General features: G+C 43.1%; 1 protein-coding gene across 1 annotated transcript; it reads right to left on the reverse strand.

The window, feature by feature from the left end:
* Nucleotides 1–400: 400 nt before the first annotated feature.
* Nucleotides 401–1,138, reverse strand: LOC127137393 (uncharacterized). Its single transcript, XM_051063860.1, has one exon. It carries the CDS (start codon nucleotides 1,136–1,138, stop codon nucleotides 401–403), a length of 738 nt encoding a protein of 245 aa, XP_050919817.1.
* Between the last annotated feature and the right edge of the window lie 12,538 nt (nucleotides 1,139–13,676).

Here is a 13,676-nt window from a genome sequence, read left to right on the forward strand (position 1 = left end):
GCATGTCGGTTATAATTTGCTCGACTTCGCGTCTGTCCACGCATCTGAGCAACACTGAATCATAGCTTCGTTTATACAATACATCTCCACTTAAGAAGAACTTAGAGGAGAGCCTCCTCAAAGATTTTTTGTCTGTGATTGATGTGTTGTCTGGGTACATCTGTTTTTCGAGATACATCTTGATGTCATGGTACCAGGGTTTGCCATCTGACTCTTCTTTGGTAGCTAGACAGTATGCCAGCTCGTCTAGGCGGTCAATGCTGATAGCAGGAGCCTGATTCTTCCAAGTGATTTTGAACATGGCTGCTAGGGTAACAAGTGTGTATGCTAATTGGTTTTCTTCCTTTGGGATATGATGAAAAGAGATTTCATCGAAGTAAGGGATAAATTTCAGGACGTGTTATTTGTACGGAATCAACTTCTGATCGCGAGTCTCCCAATCTCCTAGTACTTGGCTAATGACAAGATCTGAGTCCTCATAAACCTCAAGTATCTTGATTTTCATGTCGATTTCCGCTTCTATACCGAAGATACATGCCTCGTACTCCACCATATTATTGGTGCAGTCGAAGCATAACCTTGCGGTAAATGGAAGATGAAATCTTGTCGGTGATGTAATGATGGCACCTACTCCATGGCCTCGTGCGTTAGAAGCACCATCTAACGCGAGCGTCCATCGCGATCCTGGTTCGGGGCCTGGAATATTGCACTCTCTTATGAACAGGATGTCCTCGTAGGGGAAATCGAATTTCATTGGCTGATAGTCTTCCATCGGCTGGTGGGCCAAGTAATCAGACAAAACACTTCCCTTGATGGCTTTTTGGGTGACGTGTTGAATGTCATATTGAGTCAAGGCCATCTTCCAATGGGAAACCCTTCCGGTCAGAGCAGGCTTCTCAAAGATGTACTTAATTTGGTCCATTTTGGAGATTAACAGAGTGGTGTGTGTCACCATGTACTGCCTTAATCGTTTGGCAGCCCAGGCGAGGACGCAACAAGTCTTCTCTAGCAGAGAGTACCTCGATTTGCAATCAGTGAACTTCTTACTAAGGTAGTACATGGCATGTTCCTTTCTGCCTGATTCGTCGTATTGTCCCAACACATAACCCATAGAATCCTCTAGGACTGTCAAGTACATGATAAGTGGTCTTCCTGGTACCAATGGTATCAAGATGGACGGCTCATAGAGATACTGTTTTATCTTCTCAAAGGCTCTTTGGCAGTTCTCGCTCCACTTGACGGCTTGGTCCTTTCGCAATAGCTTGAAGATCGGCTCGCATGTGGCAGTCAGGTGCGATATGAATTTGTCTATATAGTTCAACCGTCCTAAAAAGCCGCAAACTTCTTTTTCCATTCTTGGTGCGGGCATAACTTTATGGATTTAACTTTGTCGGGATCCACTTCAATGCCACGCTGGCTCACGATAAAACCTAGCAGCTTGCCAGATCTTACCTCGAACATGCATTTGTTTGGATTAAGTCTCAATCGGAACATCCTCAGCCTCTCGAACACCTTGTGCAGATGGGTGAGGTGTTCCTCTTCTGTCTGGGACTTAGAGATCATATCATCGACGTATACTTCAATCTCTTTGTGGATCATGTCATGAAAGAGAGTGACCATAGCTCTTTGATAAGTTGCCCCAACATTCTTCAGGCCGAACGGCATGACTTTGTAGCAGAATGTCCCTCACGGGGTGATAAATGTTGTCTTCTTCATGTCTTCTGGGTCCATTTTGATTTGGTTATATCCAGAGAAACCATCCATGAAGGAGAATACAGAGAATTGAGCTGTATTATCCACTAACACGTCAATGTGAGGTAGTGGAAAGTCATCCTTTGGACTAACCCTGTTCAGGTCTCTGTAATCCACACGCATGCACACCTTGCCATCTTTCTTAGGAACGTGCACGATGTTGGCAACCCACTAGGGGTAGTTCGAAACTGCTAGAAAACCTACATCCAGCTGTTTTTGAACCTCTTCCTTGATTTTGATAGCCATATCAGGTCGAGTTCTTCTCAGTTTCTGCTTCACTGGAGGACAGTCCTGTTTGAGTGGCAGACGGTGCATCACAATATATGTGTCTAACCCGGGCATATCTTGATATGACCAAGCAAACACATCTACATATTCATGCAGTAACTCGATCATCCTCTTCTTGACCTCGTCATGTAGGTCGACGCCAATCCTGATTTCCTTCTTGCAGTCTTCAGACCCAAGATTGATAGTCTCCAACAACTCCTGATGCGGTTGAATCAATTTGGATTCCTGCTGCAGCAACCTGGCTAACTCCTCAGGGAGTTCACAATCTTCGTCACAATCTTCCTCGGCTTGGTAGATCGGACTCTCGAAATTATAATCACCCATAGCATTTTTGTTATCAATGGAATCCAAGTTGGATCTGCATGAGTGATTCATGCTTTATTTTAGAAAAAAATTGAAAAAAATGAAAAGAGAAAGACAGAGAGCAAAATTGTATGCGAAACACTCATTTTATTTCATTTTAAAACAATGATGAAAACAACGGGCCCCCTACAAGCTCCACCATGCGTTGGGCACAGGCATAGGGATCTGAAATGAAAAATAGAAAATTATGTTTGACAGAAAGTAACTTCAGGTAGGTCCACTTCTGTCCAATTATTGAGCTGATGGCTCGCCGCTTTCTTGAGCACGAAGAAATCGGCATCTGGGGTATCAAGGTCTTCGTCTATCATGAAGACCTGCTCCTGGAAGAGATGTTCGACACTTACGAAATTTCCTGGAACAGAGAGGGACATCTCGTCACCCCCTACTGGTGTACTTTGCTTGGTCGTCTGCTCGGGATGGTACCCTAAGCCAGGCCTGTTTTTGTTGATAGGTAACTCCAAGATTCTCCCCCATCCCTTCGGATGGCCTGCTTTTATTATCGTCTGAGCATACTTTAGGGACGATATCGGAAGTTCAGATTTTCCGGATGTTCTTCCATTGAGGGGATTCATCAACACATTGGCAATCTCGAACGCCTGAAAGGGTGTTTCGTGAATCTCCCCATCCACTTTGACATACCGGAAGGAGGATAGCTAGCTGACCAGAATGTCTTTTTCTCCATCAATGGTGATCAACTTGTCACTGATGATAAACTTCAGTTTTTGATGGAGGGTAGAGGTTAATGCCCCTGCAGCATGGATCCATGGGCGACCCAAAAGGAAGCTATAGGCTGGATAAATATCCATCACATAGAAGGTTATGAAGAAAGTGTATGGCCCTATCTTGATAGGGAGGTCCACCTCTCCGACGACGGACCAACGTGAACCGTCAAATGCCCAAACTATCAATGCACTAGACTTCATTAGCAGGCCCTCTATTGTCAGTTTAGTGAGGGAAATCTTCGGGAGCACGTTTAAAGAAGACCCTGTGTCCACCAGCACCCTGGACATTATCGTGTTAGCACACTCTATGGATATATGTAAGACTTTGTTATGATTTTTCCCTCGGGAGGCAACTCATCATCGCAAAAGCCTAGGCATCCCTTCAAGGCTATATTAGCCACTACCCCTTCGAATTGATTGACTGTGATTTCTTGGGGGTACATGAGAGGTACTGAGAAACTTGATTAGAGCATCTCGATGGGCTTCAGAGCATAACAGTAATGATAATATGGAGATCTTGGATGGTGTTTGGTTGAGCTGGTCAACCACTTTATAGTCGCTCTTCTTTATGACGCGGAGGAACTCTTCCACATCATCCGGCACAACTTTGCCTTGAGTTTGGGTTTTCCCCTGCTCCGGGTCGGCATGCTGCTTACCTTTACTCTTGGTGTTAGCCCCAAGATTCTCTTTATCAGGTGGCGGTGGTGGTGCAGCGAATATGTGACCACTTCGGGTCATGCCGCTAGTGCCTGTAATGTTTACCACTGGCTCTTGAACTTCCACTGGCTTTTGTAATTCAGCAGGCTCGGGAGCCTTAGAGGGTACACGGATTACCAAAGTCTTTCGAGTTCTAGCAGACCTTTCTTCGAGTCTTCGCCCATGCAGATAGGTTATGGAGTTATAGTTCTAGGGGACGACCTTGGTGCTTTCGTATGGGAAAGGAGCTGACACCGTAATTACCAGGGGAGTTGTGGGAGCATTCTCAACAGGTATTTGTACTGGATAGTAGGGTATCTCTAGAGTAGACACCTCGTCGGCTGCTGAGGAATGTTCTACTAGGAAGATGCCCTGATCTATCAACATTTGAATACCTTCTCTAAGATTTTCACAACCTTGTGGGGTATCCCCACATCGTGCACAGTCATCAGTGCATCTAGGGAACATATTCCTTAGGAGCAATTGTTCCTTCACTTCCGGTAAGGGAGTCTTTATCATGTCAACCTTCGAGATACGGTCGACCACAGTAGACTCTTGAGTCATGTTCACTGGATGTCCGGCATGAGGAGGCATTAGATTATTTTAACATTGGGCCCCGCCGGCGCGAACTATATGGCCTTTGAGTCAAGGAGATCTTGAACTTTATATTGGGACGCTTTAAAATTATCAATAGTATGGCCAGGTGCCCTAGTGTGGAACTCACATCGTGCGTTTGCATCGTAGCCCGGTGGGAGTGGGGATGGCGGAGGCCTGGCTTCCCTGAGCTTGATAAGAGAACTGTTTAACATATGGTTTAGTAGTTGACTGTAGCTCATAGGAAGAGGACTGAGTCTTCTCTCTTGTCTTCTGGGATGTTGTTGGCCCGGTGGGTATTGCTGATAATTGTTTGGCCTGGGTGCATACGGCTGCTGGTACTGGACAGGCGGCTGATAAGGGGCTGGTTGTGGGACAATAGGAATGACGTATGTCGGTGGGTGATAGCTTTTGGGAGTCACTTCTGCAACTTGATAATATGGGGTTCGGTAAGCTTTACCTTTCCCCTTGGAGGTTGATGCAGTGTTGGTTTCCCCATATTTTTTCTTGGGAAAACCACCATAGGGTTTCTTCACCCCATTGGCAGCATTAGCAGGGCTCGGGATTTTTCCATCCTTTACACCGCTCTCAATCCTTTCGCCAGCAACTACCAGATCAGAGAATCCAGCCGACGTACTCCCTACTAGCTTCTCATAGTAGGGCCCCTGAAGTGTTCCCATGAACATATCAACCAGTTCCTTCTCAAGCATGGGAGGCTGGACCCTGGCAAATAGGTCCCTCTAACGTTGTGCGTATTCTTTGAAGGATTCTTCAGATTTATGAGCCAAGCTCTGAAGTTGCATCCTATTCGGCGCCATGTCGGTGTTATAATGGCAGTGCTTCAAGAAAGCCTCGACTAACTCTCTCCAAGAGCGCACATGTGGGCGCTCAAGCTGCATGTACCATTCGAGGGATGCTCCACTGAGACTATCTTGAAATAAATGTACCAGTAACTTTTCATCGCCAGAATAAGCAGCCATTTTCCTACAGTAAGACCTGATATGGGTCTTGGGGCAAGTATTTCCCTGATATTTCTCGAAGGTGGGTACTTTGAACTTAGCTGGGATCTTGATCCCTGGGACTAAGCACATATCTGCAGCTTCCAGCCTGAAGGTGTTAGGGCCTTCAATGGCTCGGACTCTGTCGTCCATCATCTTGAGTTTCCTTTCAAGCTCAGTCTGTGGTGGTCCAAACGGTTCGTACACTGACTCGTTCCTAGGCATGAAGAAGTCTCCATCATGGTCCTCTATACCAGCTTGGGAACCCCCATGGATAGGGATGTGATATGTGTGAGCAACATTTGGATTGGTAGGCATCCCCTCAACATGGGTCTGATTGGCGATCGAGACCCCATTTCCTACGATGGGTTAGCAGCGTTCATGTTGACATTGGCTCTTGGGTTAGCCTGGAGATTCTCTTCTTGTCGATGAACGGAATTTTGCATGATGTCCATGATTTGCCCTAGTTGCGCCCTCACTTGAGCCATCTCCTCCTGCATGGCAGTCTGGTTTTGCTCAATTCTTTCCATAGTTATCTTTTGCTTAGCTCGGGCGTTGTAAAAGTGGGAAGTCAGCTTGACGGTGAGAGATACTGAATGAAAAGCCAAAATGATGGTGAGACCAACTGGATATATTATGAAATGCATGGATAAATGATTGATGCATGATGCATGTTCGTTTTTTTAATTCTCGGGGAAACCTTATACAATTCATGATGCGCCAATAAAGCATTATAGAATAAACATATAAAGTTGGAACATCGACTTTACTTAAATCAAGCAATTTTATTCATGAATTTGATATTATAATTACAAAAGTATCAAGTAAAGTAATTCAAAACATGGAAAAGAAAACATGGATCTATGATCAAATGACACGTTTTGCTTTTCGCTCCTTCATCTCCTTTAACTCAACTTTGAACCTTTTCATCATTCGGTCACAAAGGTAGAGGAATTGGAGTATGGAGTGGGTAGTGGTCTTCTCATCAGCGTCCTCTAGGGCGTCCTCTAGCTTCCAAGGAACTTCTTAGGTCAATTCGTTGCAGAACCTTGCTAAGCAATCATACTTGGCTCGGTACAGAGCGGATGCCAGTTGCAACAAGTTGATAGATCCAACATAGGTGTTAAGAAGGCTATTCATCTGAGCCTTCTCCTTGAGCCAACCCAAACTCTCATTTTTCAAAGCAGAAAAATGACCTTTCCAGTGTTCGATACTTGCGATGGAAATCTCAACTTGGCGACACTTCTCTTTCCATATTTGAGGGGTAACATAGGAAACCCTGATTGCCTCCTCTTTGAGGCGATGTTCCATCTCTATCTTGGCATTGGCCTCACGGAGGGAAAGCTTGAGATCCTGAATCTCTAGGTCAGATGCATCTTTTAATGCCTTCTTCTCCTTGACAGCCAACTCGAACCAATGGTGGTTGTCCCCTCGTTCTTTCTCCGTCCGTTTCAGCTGTTTGCGGAGAGAACTCAACCCCATATCTGCTTGAGCTAAACCCTCTTGGTATTTCTCCTTGATATCTTCCTCAATTTTAGCCTTCTTTCTTCTCTCTGACAAAAGCTCGAGATCCTCTTTACTCTTCCTTTTTAGCCTAGCATGGTCTCTATCCAATGCGTGAAGCTTCGATCGCAAGTCTTCATTCTCTTTGGTCAATTGTGTGATAGTTGCTTTCAGCGCATCTACTTCTTCCTTAGAAGCATGTACTGGTTCTGGTTCTGGAGGAGAAATCGGGACATCCACACTGTATGGCAGCTTGACTTTCTTGGCTCTTTGCACCACCCATTGGCGGTACGACTCTTTAGCTCGGAAATTACGCTTTCCTAGCTCTTTGCCTTTGCGATGAATCTGGGTCTAAGCTCTCTTAACCCTCTGCAACAGAGCTGGGTTTTCTGTTCCCACATCAGGCAATATGAAGTCCTTCATTAGTTCAACTCTTGGTTCATTCTCCATTGGGTATCCCAAGTGCCACAGGGCCAACGAAGGGTTGTAATTGATGCAACCTCGTGGACCCATGAGTGGCACATTCGGGAAGTCTCCATAACTCATGATAACTTGCTCTATGTTGGAGGTAGGAAGGTACCAAACCAAAGCTTCGGCAGTGAGAGAAGAAAACTTCTGGGACCACCTCAAATCTTTCAGGAAGTCCACCTAAGGCCCCTTCTGAGGCATGTGACATATATATGAGCCAAGTATACAACAATGAAGCACAGCTTAACATGACACCCTTTCTCTTCTCATTCCTAGTGTGCAAGCAGTAGTACACATCAGACACCAATGCAGGGACAGGATTCCCAGACACGAACACACTGATGATGAAGTGGTTTATGTAGTCGTCGTCATTTGGGAACAAGACGACTCCATAAATAAGTAGAGCAAGAATGGCACTAAAAGGAAGCCATTCCCCCTCTTTCTCCAAGGCCCATGCCTTTTCTTCTAAGAACTTTCTAGCAAACCCCCTAGGTCCCAAACCAAGGGAGAGCTCTTCAATAGGTAGGTGGAGCGCTTCAGCAACTGATTCAGGCATCAACGGTTCGCCCAACTTAGTGAAGGGAGGATGGTACTTCACATACCAACCTAGGAGTCTCTCATACTCTTCAATAGTTGGAGCCAATTGGAAGTCTTGGAACATGAAACATCTGAGAGGTGGATCATAATACTGGGATAAGGCCACTAGAGCTGAGACTTCTATCGGAGTAGTAATGAGATCAAGGATCCGCCCATATATGCAAATGAAGTTGTTCTTCTTACAAGGAGTGACCTTGTTGCGGAGAGTTATCAGGGTATCCACTCTAGGAAGCTTAAACTTTAGTGGAAGGGTATTCCTTCTTTCTGAGCCCATCTTGGAATGTTCATTGCATAATCACAAACCTTTAGGGTTCTTCGAGAATAAGGCCCAATGTATGTATGTAAATGCAATATGTTATGAATGCGTATGCTACAAGAGGATAGGATCACTGTAGATTCAAGGTGCGTTGGAGGTTAAGTTTCCCTGCAAGAAACCCATGTACCCTTACGAGGTGAGTACTAAGACTTCTGAAGATGCTTAGATTCACGGGTCATGAGGCGAAAGTGTCATCGTCGACACAAAATACTTGTGGGCCAACAACACTTTCGGGATGACCTCCTCTAAGTGAGGTTTCCTTCAACCTCAAAAGCCAAGGATTGTCTAAAAGTCCTCGGAGTCATGGACACTCTTCGGAAGAATGGTCGTCAACACAAACATGACTCACGTGCCAGCCAAACTCCAAAAAGAATCTACTCCAAGCGGTGTCTTCGTATCTCCCCCTCAAGACAACTACGTATGACGGATCAATACGAATAGCCCTCCTATCTTAGGTGAACTCTCTAAGCATGTGTATTGGGCTTCTCACTCTATACTACCTATCCCACAAGATCAAAGCAGGATGATATATAACAAGAACACATAACAAGAATGGATAAATGAAGCAAGTAATAACAAAGATAAACATCCAAGGAAAAGGATACATGCAAGCTAGGATTGACTATCTTATGGGAACTCCATATATTTCCCCAGTAGAGTCGGCAGCTGAAGCGCCACGAAAAATACAGAGTCGTCATCGGATTTTATTTATTCCACAAAGGGAAAATAGCAATAAAACCCCAAATGAGAGAATTGGTCTCGCAACCAAGAGCGGATTCAGAAGTCGGTTATGCAAGGGAAAGGTATTAGCACCCCTCACATCCATGGTACTCCATGGGAACCACTTGCTCGTATCAAATGCGTATGGATGTTTGTTATCTATAAATTGCTTGCTATTGGGAATGAGATAAAAGATGAGATGGGAGAGAAAATAAGTTTTAAGTTAATGTGCTTGCCAAAGATTTGGGCCCTCGTGCCTACGTATCCCCATACGTGCAATAGGGAAGTCAGAGCTTCGTAGTTCAGCTCAAAAATGGTGTATTTGTTTGGTTGTTTTTACTGAACAACATTGACGTTCGTGCACTACTATTCACTTGCTTGTATACTCTGTCATGGGAGAGGAAAGTATTTGCTTGTTTGCGGTAAAGTGGATACGCTTGGTTCGCACTCTAGTAGTTAAACATTACTTGCTCGCACATAGAGGCTTAAGCTTCGTTCACGGTAGAATGGAAGTAACACGTCCTTATTGAAAGGTTTTGAATAGAGTGCACTAAGGCAAAAGATGATTTGATTTGTTGGGGTTGATTTTATGCATGGAGACAAGCATTAGACCCTTGGCTAAATACAGTCAACGGTCCAATAACTCGGGAGTTGAGAGGAAAATGTTGTCCTAACCCCTCTTTTTCATCCAAAAAGAGATTTGAATTGTGAAAGAGTTTGGCAAGCCTAATTGTTGGAACTTAGAGGGAGACAAGTCTCTAACCCTTGACTAAGTACAGTCAACAATTAGAGTACTTGGGAATCGAGAGGACAATGGAGTCCTAACTATTATTTTTCTTCCTCATAGCACCTAGATCTAACTTGTTTGAATGATTAGATGTTTTAAGGGGAAAGTCAAGTGTCGGGTCCTCAGGCTAGGTATGACCGACAACCCAATTACTTGAATGTTGTGTTCAAACACGTATACCCCATTTGCATTCCAATTGTTATGAAAATGGTCTTGAAAAAGGAACTTGACGTTGGATCAAGCATTTGAATTTATTATGAAAAATAGTGAGTGAAGAATAAAGGGGAGAGACAGAATAAGGTTGAGAGGAGAATGGAGAAGATAAGATAGAATGGGTTTGAGAGAGGAGTGGAGGAGGTGAGAGTAATGGATCATGGGGTGGATGGAGAATGCTTGACGTTGGATCAAGCATTTACGTTGCAATGGTGTGAATTTTATTCGGAAAACAACTTGACGTTGAATCAAGTACCTTTTGTTCTTTTGAAATGCTTTTGTTTATCGTTTTGTATTTTATCTTGGTTATTAAGATTCATAATAAACTAGCTAGGAAACAATAAAGCTAAGCTATTACATGACTAAGGGGTGGGGGGAACATTTAACCCACAATGGGGGGATGGATCCACACAATACAACATGAGGAATGACAGGAAACTACAGGTTACAAATCATGTACCATGCCTAGACCATACAAGTGGCATGGTATTTCTTACAATACAAAGGCTAATGAATAGAAAATAAAAGGAATAACTTGGGTGGTTTGGACCTCTCATTCACATGTCACCACAAAAAAACAACAAATATGGTTAGTATGCATTAATAAAAATGGGATTAAAATGCTAATTCAAAGGAGTGAGATGGTATGATGAAATGACATAATGATCATGGTGGTAACAATGGATATGGTAACACATCATATCAAATTGAAATATCATTTTCAATTTGGATCTAACAACCATAATAAAAGAAATTGAACAATTAAAAAGAAATTAAAGGTCACACAATACATGAACATGGCATATGGAATTAAAAGGGAATTAAAATAATTTAATCCTAATTAATCCTAAGCATGAATTAAAAGTCAAGAATTATGGGAAAACTCTAATCAAGAATTAATATGGCTAATCAAGTATTTTTTTTAGGGATTTTTTAATTTGAGGAACAAACCAATTAGTCCTAAACATGGTAAATTCTAATTCTAGTCTAGTTTCTACATGAAGACTATTTTTATTTGTTTTTTACTCATGGTAATTAACAAATAAAATCAAAATTAAAAGAATTAAATTGCATGGAAATACCAAGAAGATCAAAATAAAATACCAAAATAAATTAACATGGGCCAGGAGGTGCAAACTCTGGAGTATGGTGCAAAATAGTTTCAGGCGCGTGGGCCTACATGCTAGAGGCCCATGGGAATTCACCCTGGCAGGGGGGGGGGTGTAAAACAGAAACAAGGGTAATGGCCACAAAATCCATGTTAGGGCCCAATCAGTTGGGCCCATCAACACTTGGCCATGAGAAGCGGAAAAAAACTCACACACATGAAAAATGAGTCAGCACGTATAACACGTGGAATCTCCTAATTGGATGACGACATAGAATTGAAAGTAAGGAGTACGCGCCAGAATTGCTCATAACTCTGGTTTATGCTTCCGTCGCCCTCGCTGTGGACCGCCATGCTGGAAATCGCTTCCAGCGGCGGCGGACACCAGAAATCGAAATCAAGTACACCACTAGCTTCGCCTTCACTTCCTGAGTCCAAATCCCTCATTAATTCCTCACGATTTTAAGCCTATGTCTCTAACAGGATTGAAGACTATCAAGAAACGTAGATGTTCATAATCAAATTAAATGACGACTATGCCGTGATTCAGTCTCAAACCTCAGGGCTCTAGGTGTTGATCCAATACTCAGCCTACAGGTAACTAGAAACGAAGAAATCAAGATGAGATTTGGAATGCTTACCGGAGTAGCTCGACGGTGACGATGACGATGAAGTCTCAGGTAGGTCTAATACTTCCTCCACTTTCCTTTAAATCTCTTGCTTCCTCCACTTTCTTCTTCTTCTTCTTCTCTGGTTTATGGTTGTTGTGGCTTTGAATATGAGAGTGAACCCTTGGGATATTGAGAGGTTGAATCAAGAGTGATGGAGGTTGTTGCGCAGAACGATCAGGGAATGGAGAAAGATGAGGGATGATCTTCAGGAGAGTGATTCTAGTGGCTTCATGATGATGTTAAATGGTTGGAGATTGAATGTGTACAGGAGAAAATTGATCGCAGATGATGAAGAAATCTTCAATTAATGGAGTGTGATTGAGGATTATGGGAATTGAAGAGTGATTCCAATCAGCAATGGAGAGCGATGAATGTGCGATTTCAGAATGAAAAAGATGATTCCCCTGAATGAATACTTGGAGGTGAACTTATAGGTGGTTTAGCATTGGGATTGTGGAGTTTCAGTTAGGATTTTTCTGTTATGACAGCTAGCAAATGAGTTAGTTATCGTTCTGTTTTTGGGACTGTGCAATCCAATACAATTTGGTTATGATTTTTGCCAATCCCCAGGCTCAATGCAGTTGGCAAGTTGTGTTAGTTGTGGAACTCGGTTATATTGCAGTTTAGGTTCAATTTGAGTTTTGGCTTGTCTTGCTTTACTATGGTGATGCGACAATATGTCAAACTTACAGCATACCACAAGTCCCTTCAAGCCATGACTCTGATGTGAGGTACAACGCAAAGTAACCTCAGTGGTGAGTGGTTATGCAAAGCCCTTCGTGGTCTTCTCATAAATCTAAAGTACTTGAACAAGGACGCTGATGAATTGCAGCCAGGCCTCGAGCTAGAGTATGGTGATTTTGAGTTTCCACCATGTGCATTTGATGGTCTGAACCTGTTAGTGTATGGCTGTTTACAAAGTTTACTTTTGAATAATTACCTGTTATGAACGCTAGGTTATGGTATAACTTGGTATGTTTAGGGGGATCCCTGTTATGATTCGAACTGGTATGTTGTTTTGGTCCAGTTTTTGTTTGTGAATGCTAGCTTAGGGTCATGTTTGGAATGCTTATATTATGAGTACCATTGCTTGATGTTCCCATTGGTTTTCATGTAGGTTGCTTTGGTAGGATATGGATGCAAGGTTTTGGTTTACTTGGCTGGTTGTCTTGATCAGTTGCACTACTATTTGATGGTGTTTATGATATTGATTTTTCTCTGTACCATTTCTAGTTCTGCAAGCATGTTTGAAGTTTGTTTTGCTGATCCTTACAAGGCATGTGGTTTTGCAGGAATTTTGGTCATGGTTTATGTGTTGATGTGGCAGGTATGCATTGGATGGCAGGATTGCATATGTTGCAGTTGAGTTTTGCTAGGTAGGCCACTTATTGATTAATCATGGCTTCACTGAATGAAAGGTCTGAGTGTATGCAGCTCTATGGTGCCTAGTGATGAGAAGTCTGTTGCAGAATTGTTGCCAAGGTCATGTATGACCTGTTACAGGTTCCTCATATGGTCCATATGCTTGGGGTTATTGGCTTGTTCATGAATAAGCAATTATAGGGCTTGTGTTGCTACCTGATGTAGGTAGAGTTTCATTGCATTTCTGATTTGGATGATAGCTTTATTTGTCTTGGTTTGTAGGATGCTGCCAAATTACATATCCTTGAATTTGGTTGTGATGGATTGACCCTGAAACAAGTTGATGGGTATGCAATGCTTCCTGTGGAATTAACCATGGTTCAGAACACAAGCTTGCAGCATGATGCTTCATAAGTTGCTACCATCCACTTTGTTTGCTGCGTGTGGGTTAGAGGTCTGCTTTTGACCTTAATGTACTGCAACATTGTGATGCAGAATTCATTTGGGGTCTGTTGCAA

This window comes from Lathyrus oleraceus, chromosome 4 (assembly GCF_024323335.1).
Source record: "Lathyrus oleraceus cultivar Zhongwan6 chromosome 4, CAAS_Psat_ZW6_1.0, whole genome shotgun sequence".
Lineage (NCBI taxonomy): Eukaryota > Viridiplantae > Streptophyta > Magnoliopsida > Fabales > Fabaceae > Lathyrus > Lathyrus oleraceus.

Coding starts and splice junctions, on each gene's coding strand:
- LOC127137393 (XM_051063860.1), bottom strand. CDS start 1,138: ATGTACTTGACAGTCCTAGAGGATTCTATGGGTTATGTGTTGGGACAA.